The sequence below is a fragment of the Arabidopsis lyrata genome, assembly GCF_000004255.2.
Source record: "Arabidopsis lyrata subsp. lyrata unplaced genomic scaffold ARALYscaffold_1, whole genome shotgun sequence".
NCBI classification, from domain to species: Eukaryota; Viridiplantae; Streptophyta; class Magnoliopsida; order Brassicales; family Brassicaceae; genus Arabidopsis; species Arabidopsis lyrata.
In genome coordinates this window covers 17304037-17327009 of record NW_003302555.1, presented here as the reverse complement: position 1 = coordinate 17327009, position 22973 = coordinate 17304037, and the positions used below count along the sequence as shown (strand labels likewise).

The 22973-nt window shown below is 35.0% G+C and overlaps 1 protein-coding gene and 2 long non-coding RNA genes across 3 annotated transcripts; 1 reads left to right on the top strand and 2 right to left on the bottom strand.

Moving 5' to 3' along the window:
• The first annotated feature begins 3 nt into the window (after window positions 1–3).
• LOC110224620 lies at window positions 4–652 on the top strand. The gene is made up of 2 exons (XR_002329118.1): window positions 4–381; window positions 468–652. It is a non-coding gene; the product is annotated as an uncharacterized LOC110224620 (long non-coding RNA).
• A 13045-nt stretch (window positions 653–13697) lies between these two features.
• LOC9329940 (transcription factor bHLH80) lies at window positions 13698–15921 on the bottom strand. The gene is made up of 5 exons (XM_002891138.2): window positions 15315–15921; window positions 14640–14774; window positions 14473–14538; window positions 14041–14109; window positions 13698–13946 (listed from the first exon to the last, which is right to left on the bottom strand). Exons 1-5 carry the CDS (start codon window positions 15759–15761, stop codon window positions 13893–13895), a joined length of 771 nt encoding a protein of 256 aa, XP_002891184.1. The 5' UTR covers window positions 15762–15921; the 3' UTR covers window positions 13698–13892.
• Window positions 15922–17165: 1244 nt separating this feature from the next.
• LOC110224834 lies at window positions 17166–17291 on the bottom strand. Its single transcript, XR_002329322.1, has 2 exons — window positions 17249–17291; window positions 17166–17216 (listed from the first exon to the last, which is right to left on the bottom strand). It is a non-coding gene; the product is annotated as an uncharacterized LOC110224834 (long non-coding RNA).
• Between the last annotated feature and the right edge of the window lie 5682 nt (window positions 17292–22973).

Here is a 22973-nt window from a genome sequence, read left to right as displayed (position 1 = left end):
ATTAATACGTCATGAAGTGGAATAATCTAGATTCTTCTTTTACAAAGAGGTAAAACAGAGGGTATAGAAACAGAGACTAAGAGACCAAGAGTCTTAATTAAGGAGGTTTGGTATACCACTTAACCCTAATCAATCCACTACTTACTTGATAAAGACATATTCTCATCATGTATATTTGATTAGATTAGCTAGGCTCGTAATATGGGACAAAACCCCGAAGATGAGCAAGAAATGCTTTGAAAGATTTTATCGTAGCATGAGTGTCATATCTGCACCCTTCAGTGCTCCCTTGTAAAATCAAAGTATCTGAGTATAGATACTTAATAGGTTTAAGTGTTCTTCGATCTTGGACGATATGTTCCAACTTATACTGATACAGAGGTTATACAGATTTTTGGTTTTTCTAATAAAATAAATTGTTTGCTGAAAGATTGCTATACCTTTAACAATTTTATTTTGTTTGTTAGGGTCACGACATACATACTATAATTGATAGAGAGTATTATCGTCATCGTGGATTCAGGTTTTTCCAAGGACGATAGATACATGGCCGGCCCTATAGACATCAACAAGAAACTTTTGATGTAACCCAAATTTTGTTTCTGAAATTCTTCAACAAAAATTATTTATGAAACAGACCTAATTTTATTTATTTTACTATAATTGGCCCTAAATTTTAAAACCTTTCAAAATAACCAAAAACTTTTTTTTGAGTATTTGGCCCTTCAAATCTCAGGGCAGGCCCTGGATGGATAACACTTAGAGATTTTGATTCATGTTATCGGTTTGCTTAGTCATACTTTTTATGATTTTAAAATTCATTGGAATTTATCAATCTTTGTTTCACATATACCTTCCTTGGGTGCGATTGATTACTGCGCATTCGCATCTTTTAGGAAAATTGATACTTAATTTTGAGTATGTTTATTTCCCTGGTCCCATAATATCTTTTGTTTGGATATTTTATTCTTTGCATTGTTATGGTTTGATCTATTAATTTAAATAATTATATTTAATTGGTTGGGTCGTGAGTGTTAGCAATATTGAAGACGGAAAACCAATAATAAAGTGTGGGATCAAGTTTATGTGGAATTAGAAGATGAATTGTAAGTTATTAATTTAATCAAAATTAGATTTGTTATAGTTTAATTTGGGTAGTATGCTAAAAACTTAATTTTATAATAAATTTACGTCTATAATGTCGACTACATGGTGGATACTGTTGTAAATTTTTGAGAGAACGAAGTAAACAATGTGATAATATCACCATATTTATCATGACATTCACTAGAATAGAAGTCACTCGAGGTATTCGAATATTGTTGTTTTTCATGTATATATAATTTCTGAATATTTATTAGTCGATCACGTTTTTATGATATTGTTTCTTATGGTTTTGGCTACTATTGTTTGCAATGGCACCCGAATGATGCTAAAAATATGTGTGCTGAAAGTTGCAGGAATGCAGAGTTGTTTTGTGCTAAGGATCACAGAAATTTTTATTAGTTACTAAGCTTATCTATTTTTTTTGTTTCCATTTTTCCGAATTATTTTTTTCCTAAACATGTAAATATGATCTAAAATGAAGTTTGAGGCTTTACAAAAGATAAATAATTACACAAAAGCAACCTTGGCAAAAAAAGAGATAAAAACAAGACTACAGTAGAGTAAAGAAAGATTTGGAAATAGATAACGAATCCAAATAAGCATAAGCTTTGTTCATCTCGAAGTGATGATGTTTCATAGCTCCACTCCACCATCTTGAAAATGAGTTGAGCAGCAAGCCGCAAGGAGTTATGGAGAATGTTATTACGCTGTCGCCAGAACTTATAAACCACCACTTGAGATGCTACTTTTCTAAGCAAAGAAGGCACATGACTGGAAGAGCGTCAGGTCCAAGAAAATAGCTCAATCCAAAAGCAAAACAACCTTTGTTTTGGAAAAATCCTAGAGAAAACTAAATTCCACACCTGGAAAGAGCTCACAAAGGAGCAGAAGGTGATCATGAGACTTCGTTACAAAAATGCAAAGACGACACTCATCAGATTGAATTTGTCCTCAAGAAGCCAGTCTTTGACGAGTGGGCAATTATTTAAGTGACTCTGGAGAGGAAGAGCGTTAGGACAAAGAAAGTAACTCAGCCTAAGAGCAAAACAACTTTTGTCGAGAACAAAGCCTAGAGAAAACTAAATTCCACACCTGGGAAGAGCTCATAGAGGAGCATGAGGTGATACCGAGACTCTGTTGCAAAAGTGTAAAGACAACACTCATCAGATTGAATTTGTTCCCAAGAAGTCAGTCTTTGATGAGTGGGCAATTCTTTAAAAGTGTAAGGAGAGGAAGAGCGTTGGGTCCAATAAAGTAGCTCAGCCCAAGAGTATAACAACCTTTGTTGAGGATAAGGCCTAGAGAAAATCAAATTTCCCACCTCAGAAAAGCTCATAGAGGAGCAGGATGTGATCCTGAGACTCCGTAGCAAAAGTGCATAGACAACACTCATCGGATTGAATTTTTCCTTAGGAAACCAGTCTTTAACGACTGGAGAGGATGATTGGAGATTTATTTAAGTGTCTCAATAGAAGAAGAGCGTCAAGTGCCAGAAAGTAGCTCAACCCAAGAGCAAAACAACCTTTGTGGAGGATAAATCCTAGAGAAAACCAAATTCCACACCTTGAAAAAGCTCACAGAGGAACACGAGGTGATCCCGAGACTCCGTTGCAAAAGTGCAAATACAACACTTGCCCCCAAGAAGCCAGTCTTTGATGAGTGGACAATTATTTAAGTGACTCTCGACGGTTCAAGAAAGTAGCTCAAGCCAAGAGCAAAACAACCTTTCTCGAGGACAAAGCCTAGAGAAAACTAAATTACACACCTGGGAAGAGCTCACAGAGGAGCAAGAGGTGATCTCGAGACTCTGTTGCAAAAGTACAAAGACAACACTCATCGGATTGAATTTATCTCCTAGAAGCCAGTCTTTTACGAGTCGGCAATTATTTAAAAGTGTAAGGAGAGGAAGAGCGTTGGGTCCAATAAAGTAGCTCATCCTAAGATTAAAACAACCTTTGTTAAGGATAAGGCCTAGAGAAAATCAAATTTCCCACCTCGAAAGAGCTCACAGAGGAGCATGAGGTGATCCTGAGACTCCGTTGCAAAAGTGCGTAGACAACACTCCTCGAATTGAATTTGTCCCCAGGAAACCAGTCTTTAACGACTGAAGAGGACGATTGGAGCGAGATTTATTTAAGTGTCTCAACAGAAAAAGAGCGTCAGGTGCCAAAAAGTAGCTCAACCCAAGAGCAAAACAACCTTTGTGGAGGATAAATCCTAGAGAAAACCAAATTCCACACCTTGAAAAATCTCACAGAAGAACACGAGGTGATCCCGAGACTCTGTTGCAAAAGTGAAAATACAGCACTTGGCCCCAAGAAGCCAGTCTTTGATGAGTGGGCAATTATTTAAGTGACTCTCGACGGTCCATGAAAGTAGCTCAGGCCAAGAGCAAAACAACCTTTGTCGAGGAAAAAACCTATAGAAAACTAAATTTCACACCTGGGAAGAGCTCACAGAGGAGCAAGAGGTGATCTCGGGACTCCGTTACAAAAGTACAAAGACAACACTCATCGGATTAAATTTGTCCCCAAGAAGCCAGTCTTTTACGAGTCGGCAATTATTTAAGTGACTCTAGAGAGAAAGAGTGCCGGATCCAAGAAAGTAGCTTAGTCCAGGAGCAAAACAACCTTTGTCGAGGATAAAGCCTAGCGAAAACTAAATTCCACACCTAGGAAGAGCTCACAGAGGAGCATGAGGTGATCCCGAGACTCCGCTGAAAAAGTGCATAGACAACACTCATTTAATTGAATTTGCTCCCAAGAACCCAATCTTTGACGAGTTGACAATTATTTAAGTATCTCATGGGTAGAAGAGTGTCGGTCCAAGAAGTATCTCAGTCCAAAATCAAAACAATCTTTGTCGAGGATAAATCCTAGAGAAAACCAAATTCCATACCTCGAAAGATCTCACAGAGGAGCAGGAGGTGATCCCATACTCTGTTACAAAAGTACAAAAACAACACTCATCAGATTGAATTTGCTCCCAAGAAGCCAGTCATTGACGAGTGGGCAATTATTTAAAATAGTCTGGAGAGGAAGAGCATGATATCAAAATTAACGTAAGAGTTTTGACATCAATATCTTTAGGATAATGGAAGGAGTTTCCAAATGAACATAATCTTTAAACTTCAATGTCTTGTAAAAATTGAAGGATTTTGTAAGTTAACATAATATTGTCGATGTCACATTATTTTCATTGTCACATTATTAAATTCGAAGTCAAGAACTATTGGTACCTTCGAAATTTCTGTTGTTTGTAGTTGTGAGCGTCTCCGGTGTCGACTACCGTGGTTTTATGTCAATAAATTTTTCGCTGAGTGGAGGCAATGTATTGATGACATTACCATATGTATATTCAGATTTGCAAGAACTGAAATGAGTGAAAGTATTTTGTTTTGGTTTTGTTATTTAACATGTATTTTTGGGGTTTGAGACATTGAAACTATATTCCTTTGATAATTAAGGTACACGAAGAGGTACTGCTTCATACAAGTGTTCGCAGATTCTATTCAATCATTCTTGTCATGATGTAACGAGGATGCGAGATATCTTTTCCAACAAGAAGAAAGGACAAATGTCACACATCCAATTTTGATCTTTTGATTATCTTTGGTTGTTGATGAGCAAACCAAGACTACTAAATTTATACTTTCTGGTTCTAATGATTTTAGTTTTCTGTTTTGCATTTTACTATATTCAGAGGATAATAATCACTATTTTCTCGCAATAATATATCAAACGTTATGGCGTTTTACCATAATTCTATATTAATGTCGTTATAAAAACTATACTCTTGACAAAATTAAATCAATAATTGTCTAAAACTTATAACCCTAAATGACTAAATCTGGTTTTAATCAACATATAACCCCGCGCCGGGCGCGGGGACCTCCCCTAGTATGAAATAGAGAAGAAACTGAATTTATTGGAGTTAAATAGAATATCAATCAGTTATAAATCAGCTTGGACGTGGAGGTGTTAGTGGGAGCAAAATTAGGGATATAGCTTTTTTTTTTTACAGTTTTCTCAGAATTCTCTAGAACAATACAGTATATGATAAAAAAAAAAAAAAAAAATTGTAAACGTTATGGGGTTTTGTCGATGTTTTTGTTGTCTTCCTTAAAAAAGGGAAATCAGTTTTGTTTTAGTTTTTTATTTTTTTTTCTTTTTCTTTTCCACACGTTCGTTTTTTGGTTTATAATTGATTTAAAAAAAATAATTTATGAAATAGAAATCTATGTGGCAAAATTCTATTGGCCATGTGACTTGTGCTTTATAAGATAAAGGATATGCGAGTTACCAAGGTTAGTATTCTGATAAATGCATATATACTAACGTTGAATATTGACTAGCGATTAAACCATGCGGAGAATAACGACTAGAAGATATTTCTTAAATATAAATAATCTAGAAAAATTGTTAAAAATACCCCTTTTTAAATACCCCTTTTCAAAAATGCCCCCTTTGAGAGTCCATTTTTAAGTTTGCCCTCTTTTAATTTTTAATGACCATTTTACCTTTATTTGAAACAAAATTAGGTCCACAAAATACAAAATATTTTTTGGCGGGAAAAGTGATCCCGCAATTTTCCCGCCAAAACACTTGTAAAAACCTTTAAAATACCTTGTAAAAGTTCCCCATAAAAATTTTTCCCGCCAAAAAATTTTCCCGCCAAAAATTTTTTTTTGCGGGAAAAGTGATTCCGCAATTTTTTTGGCGAAATTGTTTTGGCGGGAAAAATTTACAAGATATTTTAAAGGTTTTACGGAGTATTTACAAGTGTTTTGTAAGGTTTTACAAGGTACTTATAAGGTTTTATAAGATATTTATAACTTGTGAAACCTTATAAAAAACTTGTAAAATCTTATAACTTGTAAAACGTTATAAAATAGCTTGTAAAATCTTATAATATCTTATAAATACCTTATAAATACGTTGTAAAACCTTTTAAAATACATTGTAAAACCTTATAAATACCTTGTAAAAAACCTTTAAAATACCTTGTAAATTTTTCCCGCCAAAAATTTAACGCCAAAAAAATTGCGGAATCACTTTTCCCGCAAAAAAAATTTTTTGGCGGGAAAAAATTTTACGGAAAAATTTTACAAGGTATTTTAAAGGTTTTTACAAGTTTTTACAAGTGTTTTGGCGGGAAAAATTACGGGATCACTTTTCCCGCCAAAAAATATTTTGTATTTTGTGGACCTAATTTTGTTATATTTCCTTATATATTTGTGATATATTTTATTAAAAGAAGGGTAATTTAGTCATTTTGTACATAAAAGGGGTATTTTTAAAAATAGACAGCAAAATGGAGCATTTTTGAAAAGGGGTATTGAAAAATGGGCATTTTTGTGAGTCTCCCTTATTATATTATTAATTGGGAATCACTAGATATTAAACAACCTTACGAAGGGTAAAATATTACAAAAGATGCCATTGGTTTTTAGTGTTTTTAAATAACTTCATTAAGGGTACAATAGTAATCACAAAACTAATATATTTAAATAAAAAATAGTTAAATTCTTTTGAATAATTATTAATTTCCAAAAAAATTAAACTAACTTTCCCTCTCTTATTAATCATGGACGAAAATTTGAATTTAATTTCTAAAAAATTGTTAACCAATGAGAATTGAAAAACTAGATTTGATATACAACTAAGATTTTATTTAAACCAATCCTAATAGACTATTCTATATCAAAAATATAAAAGAAAAATAATATCATTTTAATTCAAAATTAAAAACACTATCGTTTAAAAGATTTCTCAATGAAGGATTTTAAGATTGAATTTGAAATTTCGTATGATAATTAAATACAAATATTTTAAGATTCAGTTTTGTTATAATATTTTTACAAATTTTGATATATAAAACGAAATATTATTTCACAATTTCTAAAAAACGATATTAGATATTAACAAATATTTATATTTACTATGAAATAAACTCAAATAATAATAAGTTTAAAGTTAGGGAGACTCACAAAAATGCCCCTTTTTCAATACCCCTTTTCAAAAATGCCCCCTTTGGATGTCCATTTTTAAAAATACCCCTTTTATGTAAAAAATGACTAAATTACCCTTCTTTTAATAAAAGATATCATAAATATATAAGGAAATATAACAAAATTAGGTCCACAAAATACAAAAGATTTTTTGGCGGGAAAAGTGATCCCCCAATTTTTCCCGCCAAAACACTTGTAAAAATTTGTAAAACCTTTAAAATACCTTGTAAAATTTTCCCTTAAAATTTTTTCCCGCCAAAAAATTTTTTTTGCGGGAAAAGTGATTCCGCAAATTTTTTGGCGTTAAATTTTTGGCGGGAAAATTTTTGGCGGGAAAAATTTATAAGGTATTTTAAAGGGTTTTTACAGGGTATTTATAAGGTTTTTCAATGTATTTTAAAAGGTTTTACAACGTATTTATAAAGTATTTATAAGATATTATAAGATTTTACAAGCTATTTTATAAGGTTTTACAAGTTATAAGGTTTTACAAGTTTTTTATAAGGTTTTACAAGTTATAAATACCTTATAAAACATTATAAGTACCTTGTAAAACCTTTTAAAATACATTGTAAAACCTTACAAAACACTTGTAAATACTCCGTAAAACCTTTAAAATACCTTGTAAAATTTTCCCGTAAAAATTTTTCCCGCCAAAAAATTTTCCCGCCAAAAATTTTTTTTTGCGAGAAAAGTGATTCCGCAATTTTTTTGCCGAAATTTTTTTGGCTTTTGTGGACCTAATTTTGTATTTTTCCCGCCAAAAAATATTTTGTATTTTGTGGACCTAATTTTGTTTCAAATAAGGGTAAAATGGTCATTAAAAATTAAAAGAGGGCAAACTTAAAAATGGACTCTCAAAAAGGGCATTTTTGAAAAGGGATATTGAAAAAGGGGCATTTTTAACAATTTCTCTTAAAGTAATTATCATCATGGCCTTCGTTTATAGCAAGTTTCGGAAATATCTAAACAATAGATTGTACATATTAATTTCCAAATTATTTTGCGTTTTAATTTTTCTTTTTCAATCGGATCTTCCTTAAATAAATCCCTAATATATTGCACACAGTTTTCGAAATAATTATATATTTTGCATTCAAAACAAATTATGCTGCAATAGCATATCCCTTTTAGAGATGTATCTCAAATTTTTATGTTTAGTCCAAAATCAAATTAATTATGATTAAACATTGAAAAGAAGAATATGCAAAATTTAGCTAAAAAAATAAACATTAATAAATTTGTTAAAATATATTTGTAACTTTAACAGTATATATATTAATCCTTAAAATTCACAGTATGTATTGTATGGTTAGGCCTGGGCGTTCGGATTTTCGGATCGGGTTCGGGTCGGGTTTTTCGGGTTCGGGTTTTTCGGATTTAGAAAACTAAGATCCCTTCGGGTATTTTAAAACTTCGGGTTCGGATCGGATTCGGGTTTACCCGAAGTATCCAAATATTAAAAAATTTGTATCTAACTCTATGCAAAGTATTAACAATTGGTTCGAAAGATGAAGAAATGGTTGGGAACCCAGGCTTCTATCAATATTGCTAAAGTCTTGTCTATCCAGGAGTTAATGAATTCTACGCCGAGACATTATTACGATGAACACGGTGTAGTTGGTCCTTTTATAGATAATGAAGTTGGAATTTTAAATGTTTCTGCTCTTGCCCATCATTTTAGAGAGAGTGGAACAATATACGAAGAAGATTGTCCTATCACTGAGGAGCAGATTTTCCTGGATGAGAGTACAACGACTTAGGTAAAATGTTCTCTCTCCTTCATTCTCTTCTCTCTTTGTTAAATTAACCTTTAATTAATGTTGTTTTCCCTTGATACAGGGATGTGAGAGAATTATCTCAAGCATTTGTGACGTTCATTCTATCTATGATTACATAGCGGACTATGGTGGTGAGGATGGTGTATCAATGTTTCATCAAGAGTTGGAGTATCAGCTCAGGGAGGGAGGACCACTCAGTATTCAATTCGAAGTGTATCCTTCTTATTACACCACTCAGGTCAGGAATTGTATTTTAATTCTGCTTCTTAGTTTACTTTCATATATTTTCTAAAGCATTTGATCTCCCATCTTTGTTTTTGTGGATTAATACTTGATCTCAGAATCCCACTAATTTTTAACTTTTTGTTTTTTTATAGGGAAACCTCTATAATCCTTCTAATTCTGAACTTGAGTTCATTCCTCTTGGTGGACACTATGTCATCACCACTGCATTAGGCACACTTGATGGATTCCTCGCCTTGGAGTGTCAAGATACACTACTAGAAAACAAATATTTTGTTAGAATTTTCCAACAACTTAAAAGTTATTGCTTCTATCCAACAATATATAATATTTGTTGGAAAATTCCAATAATATTCATACAAATTATACAACGTAATTACCACAACTAAAATTTGTAATGAATTTCCAACGATATAATATTTCTTGGAGATTTTCAACGACTTTCCTACAAAGTATGCAATGTAATTGTCACAATTATAATTTGTTGCAAATTTGCACTGAATTTCCAACAATATAGTATTTGTTGGAAAATTTCCACAATTTTTCTATAAATTATGTGATGTACTTGCCACAACTTAAATTTGTTAGAAATTTACAATAGATTTCTAACAAATATAATACTAAACGTAATTTTATGGGATATTCATTGGAAATTTCCAACAAAATTCGATTGTTATAAACATTTGTTGGAATATGCCATGTTTTCTAGTAGTGTAAGAAGTACTCCAAAAATCTATAAAATCCAAGTATTTTATACCCGAATCTAGCCAAAAGTAGCTAAAACACCCAAAAATAACTTAACATCCGAATAATTTAGGCACTTAGGTTATTACAAGTATAAATATTACTAACATATTATAACTATGTACTTATATTTTGGGTATGTTCGGGTACGTATTCGGATTCGGATTCGAATCGGGTTCGGGTTCGGGTTTTCGAGTTGTGAAGTTTAGAACCCGTTCGGGTATTTTAAAACTTTGGGTTTGGGTTCGGATCGGATTTTCGGCTCGGTTCTTCGGGTTCGGGTATTATGCCCAGGCCTATGTATAGTATTTAAAGGTAAGAAAACATGAATTTGGAATATGCTTTTAATGGAATGAAATGAGAACAAGAATTACGAGACGAGATAGGATGGGAATATAAATTAAAAATCAAACTAAATACCCAACTGGTATGAGTTCGAGTTATGAGCACTATATAAAATAAATTTGTTTACACACATAACCATGTACGTACGTTTTCAGTTACACATATTCTATTAATGCCGGATACGGGACCGTCATATTTTTATTTCACGTATATGAGACGGATTATTGGACGAAAAATTTATGACAGATATAGGACGGGATAGGTTTCTCATTCCAAAATAGTTACGCCTAGCTAATATACATGAAATAACCAAACTAAAACCGAATCTTTATCCTATTTAACACATGTAATCAAACTGTTAGAAATGTTTTGATTAGTTTGAGTGACAATTGTGGGAATGGTGGCCAATGGTCACAAGTTTAGCTAAGCCTCTCCGAATATTCTTTCAGAAATTTGCTTTCAATGGACCTTTTTTATCACTTTTAACAAAAACTAAATGGGAAAATTGGAAATAAAGGATATCTACTTAAAAATTTGTCCATATACACTTTTTTGTGAGATTATCAGTTTGGGCGATTTTACCCCTACACCCTAATTTAAATGTTTTTTTAAAAAATAATCATAAAAACATGTAGATATACAAGAGTAGAAGTGATTTGAAGTGGAATTTTTTTGATTTGGTTTAAAAAAGTTGATTTTTTGATAGATAAAGTTTCATCTAATTTTGGTAGGACACGTTTTCTAGAGTTCTGCGAAACTCAGAATGTGTATTCTGCATTTTTGTACATGTTCTACGTATTTCAGATAAGATTTCTGTTCTGAGAATTTTAGAAATCCTAAAATCATAAATCTAAAATATTTAGAACATGCATTCTACGTTTTTCTCTATGTTCTAAATATTTTAGAATAGACGTTCTAATAATTTCTACATCTTCTGCCATCGTTAGAAATTGTAATCTGAGTTTAGAATGTATATTCTACGGTATTGCAGATTTCGATTTCTGTAATTTTTAGAATGCTCTAAATATAGACAGTAAATCTTTAGAAAAGGAAACAAAATATTTTTTTTAGATTACGATTTAAATGAATATTTATTGTTTAGATTACGATCTAAAAGATGTAGAAGTTGTTGTCTACGGTTTTTAGACTAAGATTAAAACCTAAAACGTTTTCTAAACCCTAAAAAGCTACACGGCTTAATCCTACACGTCTTAGTCCACCACTTTTGATTTTATTCTAATAATTTTCGTTTTGCTGTTTTGAGTATAACATTCACTTAAACTTATATTTTTGTTTTTTGTGTTTTGATTTATAGATTTAGTATTAGTTAAGTCCGTGGTTTAGTTTTGAACTATGGATTCAATTCTACTTATGATCATTTTTTGTTATTGAGTTCGTCTCTAATGTTTGTGTTCATAATCAAGTTTGTAATGGATCAAATTATACATGAGTAGAACACGTATAAAACAGATAAGCACAAGAGTGGAGAACAAAAAATCATCTTGCTCGAGCTAAAAGGAGATATTAGAGACGAACTCAAGAAACTTACTTTCATAAAATGCCTAAATAATTAGGAAAAAAAAACAAAGGTCATACAAACTACATGTCGCAAGACTAGTACATAATCTGTTTGCACGATAAAAAAAAACCATAATGCTAATTAATCTCAATCAATTTCAAGGATATCCGACAATTGATGTGGAGGTTTATAGTTCTCCATTCGCTCAATTAAGATAGGATCATGAGCAGCCTCCCAAAGGTCTACATCAATCTTCATGCGCGCCTCTTTGATGTTCCTATCGTTTATCAAATCCATGCTTAGATTAAGCATATGACACTCAATGTGGCAAAGCATCTTTGATTTTCCTAAGTATCGATAATCTGCAGCTGTTGTTAATTTTCTCAAGTTCAGGCTCTTTACCATGTCCGAAAAGGCGCTTGGGAAACTCCTTAGTAGTGGCTGCACATAAAAAACAAACATATGTAAATAAAACCATTCACAGTGATGACTAATTATAGTGCATAGTTGCAGTTAGCAAACAAAAATTAGTATGTTAAAGAACCTGATGTCTTACTCATGCTTCCTAGATTGTTTTCCATTGATAACCTTTGATGTAATGTAGATCCAAAACCTGAAAATAGAGAACAAACTAGCTTTATCAAATATTGAAAGTTATTAAGAGACAAAACACTTGATATTAAAATAAACCTAAGAGCTTCACAATGTCAAAATTTAAGAGCTGAGAGTTTAAAATCAAATATCTAAACAGCTCAAGAAGGATCACAAAAGAATTCTAATTTCATAAACTTAAGAGCTGAGAGTTTAAAATCAAATATCTAAACAGCTCAAGAAGGATCAATGAATTCCAACACAAACACATATACATTAACATGAATCAAAGAGATAGAAGACTTAATCAATCTACATGCAATTGAAATATTTCCAATGACGATATGTGGATGGCTTTAGCTAAAAAGATTTACAATTGACTTAGATGTAGAAGATTTACAAGAGACAAAACCTATAACTAATAAAAAAAACAAGACACGTACTTGAGCTACTCACGACACACACACACACAAATAGTGGACTAAACAGATCAAAAAGAGAACAAAAAGATCACTTCGATTGTAATTTGGAATCAAAGAGCGAAAGACTTATTCAATCTACATTCAATTTAAATTTGGAATTTTAAAACTCACCAAATTGAAACCTTTAATCGAGTTTCACGAATTCAAAGATATTAACAACTCTACATGCAAATTGAAATTGTGACTTGCAACTAAATCGAGAGAACAAAAAGATTCACATCGATCTACAAGTCTCAAATCTAATTTTTGTTTATATGAACGCAAATTTCTAAACGAGTAACAAAAATTGTGACTTGAGATGAGAAAAAGACATAATTTCAATCACAAAAAAGAGTACAGCAACGTACCTATTGATTCAGTCTTCAATCGTCGCCCAGATGAACACCGGAGGACCAACAATGCCGGAAAACACGCAGTCGGTGGAGATACGGCGGTGGGCTCGTTTGAGAGAGACTAGGGTCCTTTTTGTTTTACCTCGACATGTTCATCTACGACAGGGAAAAAAAAAACAGTTAATTAGGTCTAGGTGATTGAGAGACTCTTTCTCAAGTGGAAGGTTTAGATTTCTATTTAATTTTAGTAAATACATTACATAGTTTTATTTTTAAAATCAATTTTTATTAATTTTGAGAGAAAATGAGGGTAAAATTGGGTTTTTTTTTATTTTCAAAAAACCTATTTGACCAATCTACAAAAAGAAAGGATATATGGACAAATTTTTAAGTAGATATCCTTTATTTCCAATTTTCTCAAACTAAATATGCTCTACTTTCTTATTTTTTCCTATTATGTTTCAATAGTTAGTAATGTTATAAAGCTGAAACCTTGAGCATAAATTGATAAAGAACACTAACAAAATATATATTCCCAACATGTATAAAGAACATACATTTTTTTATTGACTCTTCTAAAACTTTTCTCCTTATTGTACAAAAATTTTACAGCTAAAATTCATATATCTATTTTTTTCTAGTTCAATATATAGGATCATGTTTCGAATTTTCGAACAGATCATCACCATTTTTAGATATTAAAAAAAAATTACAGATATATCAATCCTAAAGGAAACATTATTGTTCTTCTTTAGGTTTGCATTTGCATCTCTTCTGCTGCTCTGTCAATTCCTGAATCCATCAAAACCAAATCAAATGATCAAAAAAATGCTTTTTTTTTAATATAAATTTGTGTTTCTAATCAATTAGTAATATGCAGATAAACCTGAATCTGGCCTTGAAGAGCCTTCACGTACTCCACAGCTTCTTCCAACATGTCTGCAGTGTTGGTTTGCTGCAACAGAGAAAATACAAAAACCCGAATCTTCGCGTTATAACTCTCCCGGACTTTTATCGTTCCCACAGAGTTTCAGAAACCTCAAACGTTTGTTGTCATAATATAATACAGCAACTAATGACATATCATACACAGAATCTTCGAATCAAAGACTGCAGAACCATAGTTTATGGACTAAGGAGTACCATTAATGCCTTGACAATAATCAACAGTTAGCATCCAAATTCCTTTACTTTACGGCTAAGCACTAACTCTTACCTTAAGCTTTAAGCATATACAATCTTGGACCCATTTCGTAATTCTTTATTAAAAACTTCCAAGAAAACTTAAAATCAATCTGCCCTGTAAAAGAAAATTTACCTTATCCATGTTAGGAACAAGTTCTTGCAGCCTCCTGATCCGATCACTTATTCGCGTTCTTCTCACCTAACATAATGAATGAAGAAAAGCTTAATGACAAAACCAAGAATGAGACAGAAACAGAACTGGTACTGCAAAATATCTAGCACAAACTTTTAAGTAAATACCCGCTCAGCAATGCTACGAGGATGAGTTGCACAACCACGTTTAGCACGAACCCTACAAGGAACTGAACCTTCAATAAGCTTGTCCATGTTCATATCCATCATTCCTGACACCCCACCACTCATTTGCTCTTCTTTCTACTCAACAAACCAGAAGGGAAGAGTTATTAGTTAAGTATCCATATACACACAGAGACTTAACCATGAACATCAAAACATGTTTTATCTCACAAAAGCCATGATAACTACTAACGTTACACGATCGATACATAGTTAACACAAGTAAGTGATACTCATCAAAGATGGACTATGTGCAGTGACTAATTTAGTTTGCCCAACTACTAATAGAAGCTTTATGCAACATTCACTTTCACAGCCACAGGAAAACAAAGAAAAAAAAAAAAACTGCAACTTGCTGGGAATTTGTTACAAACAAATGCAAGTTGTCAAATTAGACAAGACTACTCTTTTACATCTTTATTGTCTCCACAACTGAAGAATTCAAACACCCAATTAAACAATAACCGTATCAATCCCTATAACAGAACTCAAGTCAGAACCTAAACACTCAGCATTTTGACCATAAATTCACACAACTTGACAATAAAGTAAGCAAAAGAAGTTATCTTTCAATTAAAGTTTCCATTTTTATCTGAATTCAATGAAACAGATTCTTACCAGCTGAGAAGAAAACTGTGTTTCCATATCTCTAGACCGTTTAGTCGGAGAAATGTCAACGTTAGTCGACAAATAGTCATAATTCGCCGGAATACCAAAACTTGAGAAATACCCATCAGTCCCAACACCAGACCCACTAAGAAAATCCGCCGGAGAACTATTCTGGCGGTGAAAGCCACCACCTTGGTGATTATAATTATACAATCCCTGCTCAACAGAACTCGGGAACTCGTGACTCGTTATCACTCCTCCAGAGTTATTACCAGTAAGAAGCTCTGTTAAACAGAGGTTAGGTTTTAAGCCTTCTTCTTCATCTTCTTCGAGTAGGGTTTCAATCCAAGTAGCTGGAGCTGAACGGATCCGAGATAAACCACTTCGACTCACCTCTCCTCCGCCACCACCACCACCACCGCCGCTACTTCCGCCGCTGATATGAGTGGATTGCATCGAGTTGTTCACCGGAGAATGTCTTTAGTCGGTGAATTGAATTCGCGCTTTTTTATTTTCAGTGGAGACAATTAGACAAAGCCACAAAGGTCTTCTCTTTTTCGCAATTTCTTTTTTTTTTTTATCTCTCTGTTTTTTATTTTTTATTTTTTATATTAAATTTAGCAGCAGACCAGATTGTTCTCCGATTGTTGTCTTTCACTTAAATTTTTTGTTTTTATCGAAATTTTTTTAGAAAGAAAAATAAAAAAACTACCGTGTGTTGTTGATTTTACACGGATACATAAACCGAATCGTTGGATTTAGATAGTTTGTTGACTTTTGACAAAGATCTAACGGTGAATAAGTGAGAGTTTACGTGTGGTGCATCACATTGAATTCTAACTTTTACGTCACTGTTTCACCTTTATTTTCTACTTATTTATATTTTCAGTTGATATGGTTTCCATTAATTATTCGTCTACGCGCAATTGCAGCGCGTGTGATACACGTTCGGAGAGAGACCTCCAAAAATGGAAAAATGTGACCTTTTCTGTTTTTTTTTTTTCTTTTTTAATTATTGGGAAAAATATAGAAAAATTCACGAACTTTCAAATTTGGAACGAAAAAAACATGAACTATCGAAATGTCATTTAAATCATAAAGTTTAGGTTGACTTTTTGACAAAATAGTGAAGTTTAGTTTGACTTGGCTATTTCGGGCATCCCGTTAAATTTTCGTTAACCAGACGTTAACGGTGTTAAATTTCCATTAACCAGACGTTAACCAGACGTTAACATGTGTTTAATTAAATTTCCGTTAACCAAACGTTAACGGTGTTAAATTTCCGTTAGATTTCCGTTAACGGTGTTTAATTATTCATGTTGGAAGATTCAAATGCAGCTGCAAAACTGCAATGTCTTTTTTGATTTGTGGTAAAAAACCAATAATCTTATTTTTAATCCCCTTTTTCAGTATTTTTAGTTTCCAATTAAAATACTAAGACTTTAAATATTATTATTTTTACAGTAAAAAAATTAGCAAATTAGAAGTGATCATGGCCTAGTAGCATTCATAAATCCACCAAAAACTAGATCAACTTTATACGAGATAGAAAATATGGTTGAAATGCATTTTAACTTTTAAGGCAAAAATAATAGGAAAATTCCCTAAAAAAACCCCACTTATTTAATATTTGTCAGAAAATTACCTAAACTTTTTTTTTTGCCAAAAAAATACATAAACTAATTTGAGTTAGAAATAAAAAACACGATCTAATTTTTTTTTCCGATTACCTCCCTTTGCCGTAACGGCCGTCAACGACGTTAACGAAATCATCAAACGTTTTTAGTTTTATTTACGAAAAATTCTAGAAAAAACCCAACTTATTTAATATTTGCCAAAATAATACCTGAACTTTTTTTCTTTGCCAGAAAAATATACAGATCAATTTAAAGTTGAAATAAAAAGCACGACCTATGCTCACCAAAAAAAAAAAAAAGCACGACCTATTTTTTGTTCCAATTTTACCCACTTTATTGTAACAGTTATTGTTGGTGTCGGATCCCGCACCAGAAGTCCGAGACCAACCAAAGATTGCCACGTAGTCAAGATAATGACCCATAAAGGATGAAGCCCATTGGACCCATGAGCCGAAGGAACGGTCGAAGTGGTTGTCACCACTTCGAGAATCCGAAATGACTGCACTGTGACATGAGTTCGGTGTAGAAGACACGGGTAAGTCGGTTCAAGGAAACTTGGGCCGAAAAGGCGAGGCCCACAAAGATCAGAGTCAACTCAAATTCAAACGTTGAGCATTAAAGTCAAGGAATCAAAACGTGACACATTTAAGAAGGAATAATTGTACTTAATTACTCATTTTAATGCCGTTTCTCTATGTATAAATATAAAGGCCAATGGCCATGTAAAGGGATCTCTCTCTGGAGCAAGAAATACGATAGCAATTTTGGTAGCAATTCATAAGCCTTTTACGTTCTTATTTTTTGTCCCTCAAGAATAATCTTTCCTACTAATAAAAATACTTGAGTGTGTGAATCCGACATCCACATTTTGGCGCCGTCTGTGGTGAAGAAGGTTCTTGAGTGGTCAGATTTTTTCTTTATTACACTTTCGAGATAAGCAACAATGTCCGGAGGAGACGCCGTTGAGACATCATTGGCCGAAACCCTCAAAGCTATGCAGCAAACCATGTCGGACATATCACAAAAGTTCTCGGATGTAGAAAAGGCCGTCGATACGTTGCAAACATCCCAGGTATCTCTTAGTCAAAACGTCAATACTATACAAACTCGTGTTTGCTCTTTAAGTGCAGGAAACCTTGTGGGAATCCAAAGAGGGATATTCAACTCGCCAAGTTCCGCTGCGCGAAATGAAACCAGCGGACAAACAACTCCCGGTGCTACTAATAATGTAGCTCAGATGTTGGAAGAAGAGACACAGCTCGGAGATGAAGAACAACTTGCAGCTCAATACGAGCAGGAGAACCTCGACCAGTTCGAGACCATGAGGAAGGTTAGCCAGGAATTAAAAGAAATGAAATCAAAATTTCATCAAGCTACAAGTTCGGAGCCAGACATCAATCGAGTCATTGAAGAAGCTAGGCGAACACCTTTCATCTCGCGAATTGCAAGTTTGAGGATCAAAGATTCCCAGAAACTCAAGTTGGACCCTTACAGCGGATTGGAGGATCCAAAAAGCTACCTCGCAGCTTTTCTGATCGCTGCTGGAAGAGTCGAATTGGATGAAGCTGATGAGGACGCAGGCTACTGCAAGCTTTTTTCGGAGAATCTATGTGGTCAAGCTCTAATGTGGTTCACCCAATTAGAGCCGGGTTCGATCAGCAATTTCGACGAACTATCAGCCGTATTCTTAAAGCAATACTCCATCCTTATGGATAAAAGCGTTTCGGATGCCGATCTTTGGAACTTATCGCAAGGATCTAATGAGTCACTTCGAGTTTTCATCACCAAATTCAAAGGAGTGCTGTCAAAGCTCCCAAGAATCTCGCAGCAATCAGCTTTATCTGCCCTACAAAAAGGATTGCGACATGATTCAAGGTTTAAAGAAGACTTAATACTTCATAAACCAGACACAATTCAGGATGCACTCTTCCGCGCGAACAACTGGATGGAGGTAGAGGACGAAAAAGAAAGTTTTGCCAAAAGAAATAAGCAAGAAAAGCCAGCAATCACCGTCCCTACCAAGAAGTTCGAGCCTAGGGAGAGCAAAGGACCAAGGAAATTTGGGTCGCAACCCTTCAACAGTACCGTCGGAAAGCAATTCCAAGGGAAAGGAAGATCAAACACTTGGGTCCGTGATAAAAGTCTATACTGCGACATTCATAAAGTAACCGGACATTTAACCAAGGATTGCAGCGTTCTTAAAAGGCACCTCGCAGAGCTTTGGGCTAGTGGAGATCTTTCCAAATTCGATATAAAAGATTTTGTGAAAGAATACTACAAAGCAAAGGAAAGTTCCAAAGACCAAAATTCCAAAAGACCAAGGTTAACCAACAAGGAAGAACCAAGGAGTTCGAAGGGTAAGATCAATGTGATTCTAGGAGGCTCCAAATTTTGCGGAGATTCGATAAGTTCCATCAAGAAACATAGACGAAATATCCTACTCAAAGCAAGCTTAAGCGAAGAAGTTGATTTTCAAGGTGCATCAATATCATTTAATGAAGAAGAAACGCGGTACCTCGAAAGACCTCATGATGATGCTCTAGTCATTACCCTTGACGTTGCTAACTTCGAAGTATCAAGGATCCTTATAGATACAGGCAGTTCGGTCGATTTGATCTTTTTAAGTACTTTAGAAAGAATGGGAATTAGTCGGGCGGACATAGTGGGGCCTCCGTCTCCATTAGTTGCATTCACAAGTGAGTCAGCCATGTCTCTCAGGACAATCAAACTACCGGTCCTCGCCAAAAAGGTATCAAAGATCGTGGACTTCGTCGTCTTCGATAAGCCCGCAGCTTACAACATCATCCTTGGTACTCCCTGGATTTATCAAATGAAAGCAGTCCCCTCTACATATCATCAATGTATCAAATTTCTAACATCAAGAGGAGTGGAAACAATTCGGGGAGATCAAGAAGCTTCACGGACGTGTTATCTAGCTAGCCACCGTATGAAGATTCAATAGCAATTAACGAAGCCCGCAAAAGAGGGACTAAGAACAAAATTTCCTAGCGGGCAGAAGAAAGATGATGTAGTAATCGAAGTGGTGTTGGAAGAAGACAAGCCGGACCAGAAAATTCGAATTGGGGCAACTTTGACTGGCTAAATAAAAGAAGCTTTGATCGAACTCTTAAGGAAAAACAAAACATCGTTTGCATGGTCAGCAGCGGACATACCTGGCATAAATCCAAGTATAATTTGTCATGAACTAAACGTGGATCCAAGCTTCAAACCGGTGAAACAAAAAAGAAGAAAGCTTGGAGTGGAGCGAGCAAAAATAGTAAATGACGAAGTGGATAAACTTTTGAAGATAGGGTCCATAAGAGAAGTACAATATCCAGAATGGGTAGCAAACACTGTCGTTGTCAAAAAGAAGAATGGGAAAGATATGGTTTGCATCGACTTCACAGACCTCAATAAAGCATGTCCCAAGGATAGTTTCCCGCTCCCACATATAGATCGACTTGTAGAGTCCACCGCTGGGAACGAGCTGTTAACATTCATGGATGCCTTCTAGGGTTATAATCAAATAATGATGAACCCCAAAGACCAAGAAAAAACGTCGTTTATCACTGATAGAGGTATCTATTGTTACAAGGTAATGCCTTTTGGTTTGAAAAATGCAGGAGCAACTTATCAACGGTTGGTTAACAAAATGTTCCATAATCATCTCGGAAAGACAATGGAAGTCTACATAGATGATATGTTGGTTAAGTCATTAAAAAAAGAGGATCACATTAGGCATTTAGAGGAATGTTTTGATATTCTCAATAAGTATCAAATGAAGCTGAACCCGGCGAAATGCACATTTGGAGTCCCATCCGGAGAATTTCTTGGTTATATCGTGACAGAAAGAGGAATTGAAGCCAATCCAAATCAAGTTAACGCCTTTCTAAACATGCCCTCTCCAAGAAACTTCAAAGAAGTACAACGGTTGACTGGACGGATTGCGGCTCTAAATCGTTTTATCTCAAGATCAACAGATAAGTCGTTGCCTTTCTACCAAATTCTAAAAGGGAACAAAGGATTCCTTTGGGATGAGAAGTGTGAAGAAGCTTTTGGGCAGCTTAAGGCATACTTAACCACTCCACCTATATTGTCCAAACCGGAAGTGGATGAAGAACTTTATTTGTACGTGTCGGTTTCAAATCACGCGGTTAGTGGAGTCTTGGTTCGGGAAGACCGTGGGGAGCAGAAACCAATTTACTACGTGAGCAAGTCAATGACGGATCCGGAAACAAGATACACAATGATGGAAAAACTTGCACTCGCGGTGGTAACTTCGGCTCGGAAGCTGCACCCATATTTTCAATCCCATCCGGTTGAAGTATTAACTAACCAACCACTCCGAACAATACTTCATAGTCCAAGTCAGTCCGGACGTTTGGCGAAATGGGCGGTGGAGTTAAGCGAGTACGATATAGAATTCAAAAGCCGGATCAGTATGAAAGCTCAGGTTCTAGCAGATTTCTTAACCGAGCTACCAATACCTAGAACGATAGAACATTCGGAGAACCAAACTTGGAAATTACACGTAGACGGGTCTTCAACAAAGCAAGGATCCGGAGTGGGAATCAAGTTGGAATCTCCAACATTAGAAATTCTAGAACAATCATTCCGGTTGTTATTCAATGCCTCCAACAACGAGGCAGAATACGAAGCCCTGATTGCCGGACTTCGATTAGCACAAGGAGTTGGAGCTAAGGAAATATTGGCTTATTGCGATTCGCAATTAGTAGTTAACCAATTTAATGGAGACTATGAAGCCAAAGATTCAAGAATGGAAGCGTACCTCGAAGTGGTGAAGGATCTATCTAAAAATTTCTCGAAATTTGAATTAATCCGTATACCTCGGGGAGAGAATACAACTACGGATGCACTTGCCGCATTGGCGTCAACATCAGATCCTGAGTTAAAGAGAGTTATTCCAGCGGAATGCATTCCGGAGCGAAGCATTCAAGACAGCAAAAAAACCCTCGTCGTTACAAGGTCTCGAGCAGCGGCACGCGACCGTGGCGAACCAGATATCGAACCGCCACCCAACAAACGAAGGAAGTCAAAGGGATCGAATACATCTAACAAGAAACCCGTTGTCTTAGCTGAAGAGGTGATTCCAGAAACAATATTAGAAACTGAGCCGTTAATCGAGGAGGATGTTCTTGAACCAAACGAGCATCCCGAGCCAGAGCCACGACTATTTCACAAAGTTGACCAAATTCCGGCTAAAGACTGGGGGGCTGACTGGAGGGAGCCAATAAAACACTACATCATGACAGGTGAGCTCCCAAAGAATAAATGGCAGGCCAGGAAAATGAAAATCGTTAGCGCGAAATTTTGTCTGTCAAAGGATGCGTTATATAGACGAGGTGTCAATGACCCTTACCTATTATGCATTTTTGGGCCCGAAGTCGAAATCGTCATGAGCGAAGTGCATGAAGGATTATGTGGGAGTCATTCATCAGGAAGAGCTATGGCTTTTAAAGTTAAAAGAATGGGGTATTATTGGCCCACTATGATCACAGATTGTGTTAAGTTCGCCCAAAGATGCAAGCGCTGCCAACTCCATGCACCATTGATCCATCAACCGTCGGAATTATTCTCCTCCATTTCCGCCCCATACCCGTTTATGAGGTGGTCAATGGACATCATTGGACCATTGCACAAATCAACTCGAGGTGTACAGTACCTTTTAGTCCTTACGGACTACTTTTCAAAATGGATTGAAGCTGAGGCGTATGTTGGTATCAAGGATTCGGCGGTGAAGACCTTTATTTGGAAAAACATTATATGTCGACATGGAGTTCCATACGAAATAGTCACTGATAATGGACCACAATTCATTTCACACGAGTTTGATGCCTTTTGTGCGGACTGGGGAATCAAAGTTAGTTATTCTACTCCATGATATCCGGAAGGAAACGGTCAAGCTGAAGCCGCGAACAAGACAATATTAAGCAATCTCAAGAAACGCTTAAGTCATCTAAAGGGAGGATGGTATGAAGAACTCCAACCCGTCCTGTGGGCCTATCGTACA